General features: G+C 40.2%; 1 protein-coding gene across 1 annotated transcript in view; it reads left to right on the top strand.

Moving 5' to 3' along the window:
- Nucleotides 1-16,042: 16,042 nt before the first annotated feature.
- LOC135466308 (uncharacterized) overlaps nucleotides 16,043-16,887 on the top strand; it is a 31,065-nt gene continuing 30,220 nt past the window's right edge. The window contains exon 1 of the mRNA XM_064743729.1: nucleotides 16,043-16,094. Coding sequence (XP_064599799.1) covers nucleotides 16,043-16,094 — 52 coding nt within the window. The remainder of the gene's footprint in view (nucleotides 16,095-16,887) is intronic.

The following is a 16,887-nucleotide window of genomic DNA, read 5'->3' as shown; positions in this document are numbered from 1 at the left end:
TTTCACCAGAGAAGATGTGTGGTGTCATCTGTAGAGCACGACAAACAATTGGCCAACAAGTCTGTACTGATACAAGCTAGGAAATTTAATGTAGGTTAATGCTTAGAGTTTTCTTAATGTTCACTCACGTGCGACAATAAAACAAGAAGACTTTGTAATGTATTCAGTGACTGACATACACTTCAAGCGAAACCACCAGTGTAATTACATCCTGGTCTTCTCAACTACACAAGAAATTACTAGACCGGTACACTGGTTATATCTATATGATTAATAAATATTGTTCTCTTTTCTGGTAATATGAGGACAAAACAAAAATACAACTGAACGCAGTTTACGACTTCCAAGTGGCCTGCACACGACCATGTAATAGTCGTTGTTGTAGATTTATAGGGAATTTAGGTGATTCTATAGCTAGCTCTGAGATTGGTTGACCATGTTCCCAGCTTAGATTCCACATCAACACGTCTAAATTGTTGCCTTCACTAACCGAGAAGGTGGGTCGCTTGCGCTGTTCTCAGTTGCCAAAGCTCTACGCGTTTCCCATGATCTTAGTAATTCTGAATTCATATCACCCCATTATGATTGAATAGCGAAGACCGTAACGTCGAAATTAACACGGATGTAACCGATGCATCCGCTCGGACAGCATCGGAACTTTGCAAACTGCCATTTTCGAACAATATTTAAACAGTTAAAGTTATGACTCCCAAAGAAGTAAATCGCCGTTTGAATGGCGTAATGATCTGGTAATGGTTTTTTCCATACGTTCCACGAGCTTATCTTTTTCCGGACAATGCCGAGTTTGGCTTGCTGTCGTTGCACTAGGTACATTTGTCATGCTGATCCTTAGATGTTATATGTTTTGAACTTATTTCATGTGGAACACCATTTTCGACCGAAAGCTAGACTACATGTAAATCTTTAATATAAGTGTTTCATAAATTGTACTGTAGTTGTTTTTGTTGCAAGCGAGAAAAAATTGGAGAACTCTAATTAAATATTATTAAGTTCCTTACAGAAATACGGAAGGGCAAAGTTAAAAGTTGTCAAGATAGTGTAAACAAATTTTCAATTGACCGATAGACTGATAAAATAGTAGGGTCTATATACACCTAGGTGTTTTATACATGAACAAGTAAAGTAGCCAAGGATTGGATTTTTGTTTTAAGGCTCCTGCGAAACACCACATTGTGGTGTATTGAAGTGTAGACAACCTAGTTACAGCTCGGGTCTGCCAAAGTTGATATGACGTATTACTCAATACAGCAAGACTTTAAACACATTTTACTTCAGAAATTCAACATAGCAAAAATGGACTAAACTGAACAGTAGTTGATCTACCTGCTGACCAATTTTCAAATTCACAGCAGGAATGGTTTTCGGTAACGTGACCTTCAAAATGAGAAAAATCGCACTTTCGAGTTTCCGGAAAAGAAAAAAGCAGTTGAAAGAAAATTAAAACTAGATTTGTGTTCAGCAAGCCAAACCATATCTAACTGCATGTATGTAGTTGTAGGCTATAAAAGTTTTCATTGGAATTCAACGCCCTTTCCAATCTGTAAATGTCTAGCTAATGCTGTAATATGAAAGTAATAGAAAGTAATATGGAAAGGTATGGTGAAAGCAAAAAGTTTTCTCCTTTTCAGGTGAAGGTCAGCAGTGTGTGACATGTGAATACTTCAGCATGAATGCCCATTTGTTCTTCTTCTGTGAACTGACCGTGTCATCTGTTTGATCATGCGTGATGAGATGTTTATTTATACTCAACGAACCGAAGATTTCCCCTTTAGGCCTACACTGCCTTTCAGGTTGAGGTACACATTTATTCTCTGGATACAGCTGAGTAGTTTCCTCTCGCTATGGATGAAAAACATTGTGCCAGTGTAACGTTAGGCCATAATCATTTATTATAAACAGTTGGTCTTTACTGAGATGGACAAGTGAAATTTTGTTAAAACTGTTTGGTAAAAATATTTTATTAAAAATTCTTTGCGGGCAGTGTTTTTTTTTTGTCGTTCTAGCAGGAAGCTTCCAGATTGCAAATTCTTTTGAATTTGTTCTTCTAGATCACTTCTAGGTCACTGTTGTGGTCATCTGTTACATGATGAGAGGAAAACCAGCGGGGAGGGGGGAGGCCGAACTTACAAGTCGTGGATAACCAGCCGTTAAACTGCTGGCAGCTCTAGTTTGCTTTCAGAACGGAGGTTTCCTTGTTACTTTTGTTATACCTCATTGTGAAGACAAATAGTTACTCAACAGTTAAGAAAAAGTGTAACACAGAAAACAAATGTGGGCGTCCTCTCTGACATTTATAACACCTGGATTCGTCTCACAGAGCGCGCATGGCGTTACATGCACATATCTTCCATGGCGACCAGTACTGAACGTTTTACTTTGACGTACCATTCACGTGATCGAAGCGTCACGCTACAGGCGCAGCACGGGAATCAATACATATAAACAAATTACAACCATTACATAGAAAGAAATTCTGAACTCACAAGTAACGATGAATTTACTGCTAGCACGAGGCAATCTTGATTCATGTAATGATCTATATTTATTAAGGTCTATTTCCAAACGGTGAATAAGGTAATATCAAATGTCTATCCTCTGAACATGGGGGTGTGGAAATTAAGGGTGTGTTAGGAAACCCTGTTCCAAATTTCGTTATTGTGGTTTATATAACGATAAAATCATCAAAGTCTATCAATCGTTTATCGGTATCAACCCTTCACAACGATAATCTAACTCATCGCTGTAATGATGAATAAAACAAGAAACAGGTAGGTCCAGTGTACACAAAGGAATATTTAATGAGAACAAATGAGTGCCTAAACTTATACCGTATAATTCCGATTTTCAGCCTTGATTCCTTGTTGCCATTGTTTCCATTTTCTACCCGCCACGATTGAATACGCGCAACACAAGTGATGGGACACGGTTCACGGTTACACTAAAAATGCCACCCCAGCTGCCTGGCTCCTGGAGACTTGAGAAGAGAAGAATTGAAGATTGTTATATCACAGGGCATAAATCGTGACCCTCAAAATCAGCTTATCTAGGGACTCAAGTTTAGATCACGATGGGTTGCATGATGTTCGACTTGAACGTGAAGTGCTTCGCTCTGACAAAGTGGTTTTAACTGAAGCCCATGTCCTTTCGTTAACACAGTAAGTGAGGAAAATAAAGACACCTTGACAACCAGTCAGTATGACAAATACATACCACAATACCAAGGAATTCAAGATGGCTGCCAGAATTCCAAATGCCCACGAAAACCCGAAAAGAACTGATAATTTGACGTAAATAAAAACATAGTTGATATTCGACGTGACTGAGTCACTTTCTACTTGCTGTCGACAGCCTACTGTTAGAAATGTACGCGCGAAGCACACGGCGTTAAACAACAGCATAATACAGAGCGGTGCTGCGAAAAAAGCACCAATGGCCCAGGCATCGTTCAAAAAGCAAATCGTTCTGCCGTATCCCACATGTTCTCCGTCCGTGGTAATGAGGTAATATGCAATGCACACGATGACTGGAATCAAGGCCGTGAGATCACATACCAACAAGTATTTCCAAACGAGTTTCTGGTTCATACTACAGTTGGAGGACAGAGAAGGGAAATTAGCGAAGACTTTATGCATCTGGTAAGCTAAAGCCATCATCCATGTAAAGGTTGTGATCCAGAAATAATGGATGAGAACCCCGAATACTTGACACAGAATTCTGATCTCCACTCTGTTAGATAATGACAAGAATACCAGTTGAGCACAAAACAAATGGAATAGCAATGCCATGGTATTTTTACCGGGGGCTGTCCTCAGTTTAGCTACCAGGGAAAACACCACAAACGTGGCAACAAGCGACACAAGTGACAGTATTATGCAGACAAGAGAGACGATTGACAAAATTCTGTCATATCTCGGGCGGTGCACAGTACGTTGATCCAAAGCACCACTGATATTCCTGAGAACGTCAGAGCAAATAATCAAAGTCTCGTTACACAGTGATATGCGGGATCTGTTGAGATATATCTTATTTTCTTCTACCCATGCCGTGCTTGTGGCCGGGTTGTAGGTAAAATTCGTCAAGGACATGTCATATTGTAAATATGGACAATCTAGTTGTAACGTAGTAAAGGGAATCGACGACGACAGTTTAATGTTTGAGTCGTTTTCTCGGTATGTTTTTGTTCGGACAATGCGACGGCCTTTTGTTTTCGCCATGTCCACCGCACATGTGACGTGAGAAGACAACAACGTCGTGTTAGTATTGTTGCCGTCATCGTAGTAAGTCCAAGACATCGACAGAAAGTCCTCTATCTGATGCTCCATATCCATCACCGACGTGTTCGACTGGGAGACAAACTTTCCCTCCACACGTATAAAGTCGAACGTTGAATTGTTCGACTCAAGTCCAAGGAAGGCCATAATAAATTCTAAAGAAAGAATTGGCATCTGGTCTTCGAAGAATTGCTTGAATACTGCGGTATATTCTGTCACGAAGTTAAAAACGTCTGTCAGAGTGGCATTTAGTGTACGGAGTTCTTGGTGATAGGAGAAGCCGAGACCAGCTGTGGACAAGTAAGGTACTCGGCAACTTCCCTGGTCGAGAACACGTCTTGGGGGGCAGCTCATCTCCCGACAAGCAACCTATATAAAACACACATCACATCAGGGTAAGATGGAAATTCTCTAAGTCAAAACAACAATGTAATCTGAGAAGCAGAAACTTCCCTGCCCATATTCATTTGACTCTTCATCGCCATATGATTGAATTATTGCTAATTACCCCAAGCATACCTACATTTGGCTGCCAACTGGGCGTTGTTGTTTTTTGTTTTTTTGTCTTTAGGTCAGGTGTATATCGCATGATGTTCGCTATGTGCTATGCTGTGTTTGGTTGACATCGGACATATGTTGCTAATATATGCATGGGTTGTGGTCAGAACACCAGTTGTAGGTCACAGGCTAGACATTCTATGGTAATTTTATAAGACGAAGCCTTTGTGGTTTTGAATGGTGAACGGAACTACAAGGAGAGTGGGCCTCGTACAATGTCCTGTATAGTCTACGTCACCAAACAGAGCATAGTGTACGTAATCCTGGATTGGATTCGATTGACTAGGAGCATAACGGTATACTGATGTACACTATTTCACTTATATTACATCAACCCTTGCCAAGAAGGTGGGGCGGGTAGGCTGAACAAGCGGTGAGGTTTAGCTCGCCTTTGGGGGACAGCTGAGTAATCTACCCCACAGATTTTCACTCACAGATCTTAATTAATACGCATGTCTTGTAGGTAGAAGGCAAGTGACCACCAATGAAATACATTCAAAACTACATAAAAGGCCTGTGGAGCGCTTAATTCCGCCAGAGCAATGGAGGCAAGGTATGAGGAAATTAACAATTTCTACGTGGAAGATAAGTATGTTATGTGCTAAGGATGATGAAGTGTACATCAGGAAAATGATTAAGTCTACATTGGAGAACAATGTAAGTGGACATTAGAGAAGGGAATAAAATGTGTATCAGAAAGTAAAATTGCTCTGAAAGCTTAGTGGGACGTATGTGCAGTCTGTCTCAAATTACCATAGTGGTTTTATCCATTTTGAGTTCAGTAAAAGTAAAATAAAAACCTTTCCCCGATTCCAACATGGATAGGTGGTAACGGTTAACATTGACATTATTAGTGAATAAATTAAACATTTAAAAATAGCTAGATACACATTTAGATCGACTGATAAGTCCATGTCAAGGTGACTACTTACAGAAAATGGGTCGTATATGTGGTTCAGCTGACATTGTTGAGTACGGACTTTGCCTGACGTGGTAGTGGCTTTGGGTGGGTTAAACATGAGTAGGACGGAAGGTGGAGGAGGGAGGATGTCCTTGTGTCTCTGGCAAGGGATCCTCTCCAACCAAGCGCCGTTACAAATGGCGCAAAACACGTTTCTGTATGACACATAATTATTAGATGTACCGTAATAGTGAACTGTATGCTGATACATGCCACAGAGTACTTCCGCCACCGGATTTAGGTTTTTCACCCATCGTCCAGTTACATTGCACTTGTCAATCACAGAAGGATAACACACTCGAAGCTTTACACCGACAGGGGGGACTGATTGTAGTTTAGCAGCACACGTCTTGTCGGTCATTACCAGGCGCCAAAGTTCCTCCTTGGTTCGGGCCATTCCTAAGTCAGCCTCGATATGACAGCTCACATTCTGTGACCAGATCTGAAAGTGTTTGATGCCGTGACATCTCGCACAGAACTCGTTAACGTACGTTATTTGGGTGGCCATGTCGGAAACTGGCGTGGCCTCGGCGAACAGCGTAATATCCGGAAATTCACATTGGTCAACGACTGACTTCTCCAAATATGTGTTGTTCGGACATTTCGACACCATGAAAATATGAGATTCATTTCCCCATAACCTGTTGCTTTCTCCAGAGCAAGTTACAAAGTCTCGTTTTTCTGACGGTTTCTCCCTAGAATACTCAAAGAGTTTTGCAGGACAACAATCCCCGTAAAAATGACAGGTATCATCACATTTGCATCTGGAACACTCATACGAACACAAACCCTTAGTTACATTTTCGCCATCATTGGTACAAAAGATCTCAGAGCCGCAGATGTGTCTGGAAACAGCGGAAACTGCCAGCCGATTGGATAAGCTTTTGTTGACGTTGATTGTTAGGCCGAAAATACTTCCATCGCTGTCCTCTGACTGAAATAAGCAGACGGCACACCCGAGAACAAAAAACACGATAAGTTGTGAGAACGGTCGCTGCGCGATGAGAGCCATAGCGGTCTGCTAATCTCTCCTGTTTGATTCAAACCTAAGGCATATATTGTGTGATGACGGGCTTCATCTCACTCTGCCCTCACGAACACTGTGCTATAACTGCAATTTACCTAATGGACGGAGTGTTCATCAGTGAACTGTGACAAGCTGTCTAAACAAGCTGATAAAATCAGATGTCACTTACTGGCTGCGATATGTCGACTGGTCCGGTTGCAGGTGATGACACCAGGATTCAGTCACGGACATGTGGAAACCTAAACAGTCCCTCAAAGCATCCTGTTCGTGATAAATTAACTTGATTCACATGTACTTTTCATTCGTACATTGTTAACACGGTTCGTACATGTAAATATACCTCCTTCGCCCATAAGTTGTTCATATAGCAATTTCGTCAGTAATTATTTCTTCCGTGAAATCTTGCTTGTGCTCTGTTATAACAATAAATTTTTATTGTTAACCCAAAGAGCACGTGACTTCTCTGTATGTATTTGTTTACCCAGATATATGAGCCCTGGGCTAACTGTTCACACACAAAACACAGCTAATGTAATAGTTGGACAGATTATATTGTTGGCGTGCTCACTCATGCGGGTAGCTATAATTGGTTGAAAGACGGATTATGGAAAATGCAAAAGAGAGGTTAATAATGCTGTCTCTTAACGTTAAAACAGCGGTTCAGCTAAGTGCTTAGAGCATTTAAGCATATTGTAGTGAGAAATCCGTTGTATATTTTGGCGACGAATCCGCATTTCTGGCACTCTGTGCTTATTCTTAATGCTGTAACTCCCGAATTTGCCAGTTTTTCATCCAGAAGTACCGAATTGTGCCAAGACATCCTGAAGTAATAACTTATAAGAGAGCGACAATCAGTATTAAACTCTGATTTAATGCTGACTTCAATCAGATGATTTTGAACAGGGAGCTAGCTTCGCTCCAATAGAACGGGCCATGCAACCTGACAAGAAGACTTTTAATTGACAGAAGGAGGTATGTTAACTGATAGATCAATCCATGTTTACTAATAGAACGGAATATGTTAACTGGTAGAACAAGTCGTGTCAACTGATAGAAGGGCGTGTGTTAACTGAAGGAACAAGCCTTGTTTAGTGATAGAAGGAGGTGTGTTAACTGATAGAGCAGCTCATGTCAACTGATAGAAGCGGGGTATGTTAACTGATAGAAAAAGCCGTGTCAGCTGATAGAAGGAGGTATGTTAACTGATAGAACAGGTCATGCTAAGTGAAAAAATCATGTTAACTGAAGGAGCAAGTCATTTTAACTGATAGAAGGGAGTATGTTAACTGATAGAACTAGCCATAGCAGGAGATATATTATCTGATAACAAGCTAGAACAAGCTAAGTTAATTGATAGAACCAGTCATGATGACTCACAGAACCAGTCATGTTGACTGACAGAACCATTCATGTTGACTGACGGAACGAGGAATTTTGAGTGTCAGAACGAGTCAAGTTTACTAACAGAACTAGTAATGTTGACTGACAGCACTAGTCATGTTGACTGACAGAACGAGCTATATTATCTGTTAGAGTCATGTTGACTGACGGAAAGAACCATGTTGACGGACAGAACGAGTCATGTTGACTGATAGAACTAGTAATGTTGACCGTTAGAGTTGGATCATTAAAATGCAGTGATTCATCCTTTGGCACAAGATCTTAAAACACGAAATGATTTCATTACTATCACATTTTATTTGTGTTTTCGTTTATTTAAGGGCTATCACAGTTTGTCTGGGAAATTTCGAATGATGCTGTTTTGCTAGGTGGTAAGAGTTATCACAGGTTTATACTGGAAATGTCGAATGACGCTGTACTGCTAGTTGGTGAGAGCTATCACAGGTTAAATGGGAAATGTGGAATGACGCTGTACTGCTAGCTTGTAAGGGCTAATACAGGTTAAATGGGAAATGTCGAATGATGCTGTACTGCTAGCAGAACTAGCTATGTTGACTGACAGAAAGAGCCACGTTGACGGACAGGACGAGTCATGTTGACTGATAGAACTAGTTATGTTGACTGACAAAAAGAACCATGTTGACTATATGGGAAATCTCAGACTTAATAATATATAATTATTGATGTCTGACAATTAGTTTGGGTTTCATGATTTAAAACTGCTTGTTTCCATTCCCAGCCAATGTGTAACATTCATCATGTACTGAGAGGTACAGCATTGAAAGGAAAAGAGGTCATTGTTGGTATAATGCAGTCGAAAAGCATAGACATACAGGAATATTTCCATTTTGAATTGTTGTCAACAACGCCAACTGTGTCAAGGAAGATGATTTCCCTCCCCTCGCCTACAGGTTAAATGTATACGATGTATAGAAAATTTTGACAGGTCATCCCGATTTAGGTGAATAATAGGCAAGCTCTAAGAAACCCTCTCTGTGGGAAATCAGTGCGATTTGGCCCATGTCTCACGAAGACAACTATATATTATACCGCAAAAAACCGGTTTACATTACTATAACAGTGACTCTATTTATCTCTGCTCTAAATCGGCTGCAAGTATTTAAGGAAGGCAGACTATATGTATTTTCCATGGAAATCAGTGATAGGCGATCTAGATTTTTCTGTGTACTTGACGTTGGGTAACTTTTTGTTCATTTCTGCTGGACATTAAGTTTCTCTGAACAGAGTGATAACCCCATACGGACCACCATTGTGATGGGTAAGTTTTGTTCATTTATGTGTAGGCTTTGGTAGTGTCACTCCCGGACTAATCATGACACAGCCAATCAATGTCTCCATGTGTATACAGCGACAGATGTTAAGCGTCCCAGTTTATATACCAGTGTCAGCGGTCTCACGCAGATTTCAAATCTATAACTGCGTCAACATCATTAATTATTAACGAGTTATTAACGGCGTTGTTTGTTTGCAGTTGACAAGGTACAAGGTACACTGACAGGTAAAGTCATAACTATCGTGAGTGTTTTTGTAAGTGATGGGTGGTAGCTATTGTAGGAATTGAGTGGCAGTTATTGTAGGTGATGAGTGGTAGTTATTGTAGGCCATGGAGGTAGTTATGGTTGGTGATGAGTGGTAGTTATTGTAGGTGATGAGTGGCAGTTATTGTAGGTGATGAGTGGTAGTTATTGTAGGCCATGAGGGGCAGTTATGGTTGGTGATGAGTGGTAGTTTTTGTAAGTGATGGGTGACAGTTGTTGTAGGTGAATGTCAGTTATTGTAAATGCTTACAGTAGGCGAACAGGGTTATTTATGCGTTTTTGTATCCCTCTGTAGGCGATGAGTGGTAGTTATTGTAGGCCATGAGGGGAAGTTATTGTAGATGATGAGTGGTAGTTATTGTAGGCCATGAGGGGTAGTTATTGTAGATGATGAGTGGTAGTTATTGTAGGCCATGAGGGATAGTTATGGTTGGTACTGAGTGGTAGTTATTGTATGTGATGAGTGGTAGTTATTGTAGGTCCTGATCGACTGGTAAATATTGTAGGTACTGGGTTTTTGTTGATGCTGCGCTAACTAGTAGCCAATTTCTTCTTTCAGCAGATTAACACGAAACAAAGAAAACTGGTTGTCGTCTTTATTCGTATTCAGTAACTTTCGAGTGACAGATTTAACGCCGAACTGATAATCGATTTCGTTAGATGACAAGTTTAACAGGCACTGAAAACTGTAGGCAACGCATAACGAACTTTGCAGTTACCTTAGTGTCAGACTGAGGCATATACTAGGTGTAAGTTGGGTTCCTGCAGTCCCATGTAAGTTCAATGCAGTCCCTGTGAGTTCAAGACCAGGTCTGACCGGCATCAACTCGGGTGGTGTACAGCAGCAACGTGCGGGTGGTCATAGGATTTCTGCGGGCTCTGTCTGGTTTCCTTCCATCATAATGCTGGCTACCGTAGTATAAGAAAAATATTCTTAACCACGGCGTAAAGCAACAATTGGGTAAATAAATAAATAAAGAATAAATCAAATTTCAGATTCCTACCACCAACCAGTACTGAAATATGAAGTCAAGATTAATAAAAGCGATCACTATATACACCATAACAAAGACCCTGTCCCAGCAAACTCCTATCCTTTTCCCCCCCAATTCCCATAGCTTCCATTCACATCTCAGCTAAACAGAAGTACTGACCTATCTGGGACTATTATGTAACAGATCCAGGGCCTGGCAATAAGAGTTTGTTGATTTCAACCGGCATCGCATCCGGCCAGGTGCCTCAAAAACTTACACGCGGTGTATGTCTGAGCCTGAAACTAAAGTGATTATAATAACTGTTCCCCACGTCGCTGCCTCGCTACCTCAGTTACCATGCTGCCTCTCTACGTCGCTGCCTCGCTACCTCGTTATCTTGCACTTTGCAAAGGTCGAGGCAGCATGCCTCGCATCGCTAATCCGCTGCCTCGCATCGCTACCTCGTAACCTCGCTTCGCTACAACGTTACCTCGCTACCTGGCCCAGTATTAGAAAGGTCGAGGTAGCAAGATGGCCTCTATCGGCTCCACAATTTAGAAACTATTTTTTCTGAAGTTAATGAATAAATTTATTTTCACTTACACAATGGCTGTCATTTTCTTGAGTAGAGGAAACCGGAGTGCTTGGTGTAAACCATCGGCCTTAGGTAAGTTACTGACGAACTTTCCCACATGTGACGTACAGATGTGCTCACCATATTGGTGGAAGACACGTGGACTTCAATGCACGTTAGACTGCATAAACCGTCGTACGAGCGTCGTTAATCGTTTACTGTCACGAAGGCCCCACAAGCAGTGAGAGCCGACGGGGGAATCAGCAAAGCCTCTGTGAAAGGGCGTGTTATAATGAACACATGACACAGGTAGAACCCTTTCATAATGTCAACGCTTAAACGGACGCTTTCGAAACTTGTGAATTGCTTCTAATTTGCGATTAGTCACACTTTCTGTAAAAGTTGTAAAAAGCATTCTATTTTAATAAGCGTGCATAATTTACGGTCTCTGTTAGGGTTAAAATGCGGACAGAGCTTGGTTCCGTGTTGCGCGTAACAACATAGCCCTCTATATGTGTTCATTTACAGGCTCAGACGGTTGCTGAACATGTAGGTAGCCTTAATCTGAACAGCATTACATGGAAAAACATCCACGACGAAGAGGACGGCACTGTGATCTCTGTTGCAGTCCGAAGGGACGGCATTTGGTGCAAGTGTAGCCATAGCAATGGTGAGTACATTTAAAAAGTACACAGTCTAAGACACTACAAGAAAGAAATCCGGGTATACATGTTCAACAACATATGCAACCACATTTCACGTGTTTAACAGATTATATATATATATATATATATATATATATATATATATATATATATATATATACACACATACACACACACACACATGTATACACATGCAGTTCACATGTAGTTATATATTAAGTTATATATTAAGCATACAACAGCATAGGTAGCTAGATAAACTCACCCGCAAGGAAGACGAAGTCAGTGTTTAAGGTAACCTAAATATACGGCGTGGTCTATTTCTGAGTCTTAAAATATGCTCTGATTCGTGTGCAAGAGAACGTCAACTGTGCAAGTGTGGAAATGGAGGACAAATGCAGTTTTTGAGTGTTGAGGAAGTCGCATCTCCCTTATCCGAGTAAAACGAAACTCCATAGGTTGCATTGTATCCTTCCGCACTAGGTATATTACGCTCGCGTTAAACTAACACAGAGATGTTCGCACATTTGTACTAATCTATCTTCCATCACACTGGTATATTTTAAGCAAGGCGTGATTTATTGAACTTCAGCTTTAGAAGATAAATGGATAGAAGAATCTAATTGCTCCAGATCTCCACCAGAAAACAACGCTGGGGATACAGGGGCAATCTTTGAAATTAAACACCATCTGGTTGAACTCTGAATATACATGCGCTCTTTTAGCAAATCTTTTCACTAACATATCTAAAAGTACCGGTATATACTCTGACCACAACGGTATTTACAAAAGTGTGCGGAATACATGCATGCTAAGCGTATTTCTTACCATCGTGCACATTGTGTGGGCTTACTTAGTGGTTACATGGAGAAAGAGGAGTATCGTTCAGATGAGAGGTTAAGTGAACCATAGGAAACCAGGTGGAGAAATTGTCTGTGAGTACTATCCGTAGTTTCTGTTCAACGTTTATTCAAAGGTGTATCACTGGTGTAGACCGGAGCAAAATGACCTTGAGATGAGGATTTCTTGTTTTCCTTTACAGCAGCCATAATGCGAACCAGTTGGTGGTAGTGTAACGTAAATTAGGCAGCTAACCTACGGTATACTTACACGCAAGGCGTAATTTTACTGATGAAAACAGCAGATTTTGGCAGGCAAACCCTCTCAACGTGCACGTGTTATGGCTGAGTTGGCGGCCCTTACTGACTCAGTGAAATAAATCGTCGCCCTCCACGCAAATCTGTCTTTTTCTGATTGAGCTGCGCTTAGGGGGTCAATCGTTCTAGCTTTCCCACCTTCCAAGCCGCTGTTATGTAAACTAAATATTCTTCATTCTATCGTTATTAAGCCTCCTGAATACACAAAGCAAATTCCACGATTATTGAAGAATGGTTTCATGCCAGCAGTTTGCACCTGAAACAAGATCTGCTTTGCTTAAAATGTTTTTTTTTGTTGTTGTTTTTTTCTTCGTTTTGCAGCGCGTTGAACCAAATTATCCAAGAATCAAAACAAATCTGGGATCAAGGCCAGTTTATATCATACCTCCGGAGAATTTTCTAGCGTTCATCCCCACACATAAAACATTTTATAGGGTTTGTCTGCCTGGCTCTTTCCACGTTTGGACAGAAACAGAACGGCCGCAAAGTCGCGCCCTTCATCACACGTGCATCAGCCTGGGATCCAAGGCTGCGATATGAATGATTTCATGACTACCAAATTGTCCAATTAACCGACTTCTTTATAATATGGAAGTGGCATACACACACAACCACTTTAAATGAACAGGATGGGTGTCGTGGACTATGGACGAGTGTAACAATAATAATCTGTTAGAATATGCTAGATATATTTAGCAAGTGCCCTTATATGTCAACATGGAGTGGGTGGCTTATCTGGATTGCTCTTGTTATTCCAGTTTTCAAATACATCCATTTATCTACAATCTACAAAAGTTAAATGCCACCCTATAAAGACAGCCAAACATGAATCCATATAACATAGTTAAAGGGTAAGGGGACATATTGTGAATTCCCGGTTGTTGTTTTTTAAGCCACTAAAAAGTTTGGCGTTTAATGTCAGAAAGCTTGGTTAAATGGTCTTCATATCTCTGATTTCTGTCTGCATTTGTGACACCCACACAGTACATGAACTAGCTAAAGCAGTTTGATGAAATGACGTGTTATCTTTTAAGCGTCACATACAGTGAAATGAGCGCCTGTTTTAATGGTAGTAAATGTCCTCATTTATTTAGTTGATTGATTGATTGTTTGATTGATTGTTATTTAAAGGATTTATCACTTATACAGTGGAGGTCAGATTTATACGTGAAGTGCTCGGGACCGACCAACTCAGCCCAGTGTGAGTTAAGTTATATTAGTAACAGGCAAATGGTCTTCGGAAAACTTCATGCTAGACCACACACGACAGAACAATCGACCAGATACGGCAAACGAGGTTGGTTGTTTGGTTTCGGATATTCGCGTGTGCCAGTTCCTCGATGGGGCTGATTTACACCAAAAGCACCTGTGCGTCAACGAAAGTCAACCGCTCAGCATCTTCATGAGCTAGAACCCAGACAAAGCACACGTCAACTCCTAGTGAAAACAAATTAAATATCAGTAAGAGTATTTCATATAGAATTGGTGACGCCGTCTGCCACACAAAATTCTTGACTGACTGGAGAGCACTAAGGGAATCAGAAAAAATCATCACTCTGAGAGGTTAAAAATTGACCAGAAACTGTTAGGAAAGGAGAACAGCTACGACTTGACAGGTAAATACGGGGAGAATATCAATCAGTCAAAGTGTCTGGAGTATCTCAATTCGGGTATAGAATAGGCCGCAGAAGATTTTCGAGAACCCGAAGAGTGGGATGCAGTTGTAAAGATTTTCCCATCCCAGGTAGAACTAGCACAATCATTAAAACACACGTTACTGAGGTTTAGCTGGTCAGATTTGTTAACTTTATCTCTAACATCCAGACACACCTGAGGAGTTATAAGCCCCCAAGAGGTGTTGGAATGATTACGTCCACTGCCACCGAGGCCCTAGAAACAGAAATATTGTACAACGATCCATGAAGGGTATATTGTAAATTTTGTAAAATTGACCTGTATTAATCGCCTTCAGAAGACTTTATTATCCTATATAAGATCAAATGGGAATTTCAATAATTGACCAATGCCTTTTTATATGAGACATATTCATAATACATACACAGTAGCAGCTGTTATACATTTCCTAATACTTAGTATAAACATTAAAATCCGGGATGCTACACATTGCACAGTTTGCTACATATCGCAGAGCTTGCAGAGCTCATTAATTTGTCATTTGCAAACATGACTGGCCTTTCGTCTTTATATCAAATCACGAAACTGTGTGAAGCTCACCATCGTTAGCAAAAGATCGAGTTTTTATAGAAGCACTCAAACAATAACGTTATCACAATTCTTTGTTTCACGTCATTTGATATAGTTCTTTAAAGACATTGTTATATGTTTGCCTGCTTGATTTTTAAACAAAAAATAGGCGTATTACCTCGGACGTAATAAAACATAAATCCATCATGTCTCCTCTTGAAGTTTATCCATGAAACCCATGTTCTGAAACAAATTATTTAATCTAGGTAAATGCCTTTTTCAAATCAGATGTATGAGTTCAAGGTTACACGATGTTTTAGATGACACAACACGCTTGAATGGCTACCCTACCTCTCGGAGGAGTCGAGGGGGGGGGGGGGGTCATGGTTGGTCTTTGTAACCGTACACTTGTACTTGAGACTACTATTGTCAGGTTGTTAACAGAATTCTAGTGTACATCTCATTGTTCACCTGACTCATGAATACGAAGCCCATTTATCTCTGTCGTGACAGAAGAGAGTTTGTCTGGTAGCTCTTGTGAAACATAAGGGCTCGTTCATCCAGTAGGCGCATGCGCTGAAATACTCATTACATCCAGTCTATACATCAATGAAAATCTGTCAGTCTGAACTCCGGTCAATCAGTTAATCAATCAATACACCATTCATTATGTTTAATTTTACTGTGCAGGTGGAGCATTTAACAGAAGAAGACATAGCAGGTGAGTGGACCATTTCATGTGGTTTTATATTAGCTGCTTTGAAAATTTAATGAAATCTTGAATCCATCATTTTTTCACTTCGCGTACAGTTTTATTTGCCTAGATTTCTCCTTAAACTACCGTATAGCCTGTTAGTGGCATTCGAAATTTTTAACATTTCTACTGATTTACAGTGATTCATAGGTTGTGCTGTTAAAAAATTATCATTATTAAAGAATTTAAACTAAATATGAAAACAAACTAACTCACAAAAAGAAAAAGCAACGTTGAAATTTTCTCCGCATAGAGAACCTTTCCACATGTGAGATAATCTTTGCACTGCGAAGAGAATTATTTGCACAGCAGAGAGAAAAAATTACCAGCTTTGGAAAGGTTTGGAAAGAGAAAACTGTCCAATAAGGAGAAAAGGTTTACACAACGGAGCGCAATTTTCTTCGCGGAGAGGTGGTCTAGGCTTACGGCGTGAAAAGTTTTTTTCGTGGAGAAAACGTTTACACTGTGGAGAAAACTGTTTTGCAGAGAAAACATTTCCATCCACGAAAAAGGTTTTATAACTTTTAAAGGTTACTCTGCAAGGAACAGTTTACACCACGGAAAAAAAGTTTACACGAGAGAGAGAAAAGGTTTACACCGCGGAGAAAAGATTTACACCGCAGAGAAAAGTTTTACAACGCAGAGAAAAGGTTTACAACGTTTTTGGATATACTTGTTTTATTACTGATGATAAGTTTGTTATAATAAAACTATAATTATAATAACTAATTATAATAAAATCATTGTAAATCAGTAGAAA

The sequence above is a fragment of the Liolophura sinensis genome, chromosome 6, assembly GCF_032854445.1.
Source record: "Liolophura sinensis isolate JHLJ2023 chromosome 6, CUHK_Ljap_v2, whole genome shotgun sequence".
Taxonomy (NCBI): Eukaryota; Metazoa; Mollusca; class Polyplacophora; order Chitonida; family Chitonidae; genus Liolophura; species Liolophura sinensis.
The sequence above is the reverse complement of the archived record's forward strand: the minus strand, read 5'-3'. Positions and strand labels throughout refer to the sequence as shown.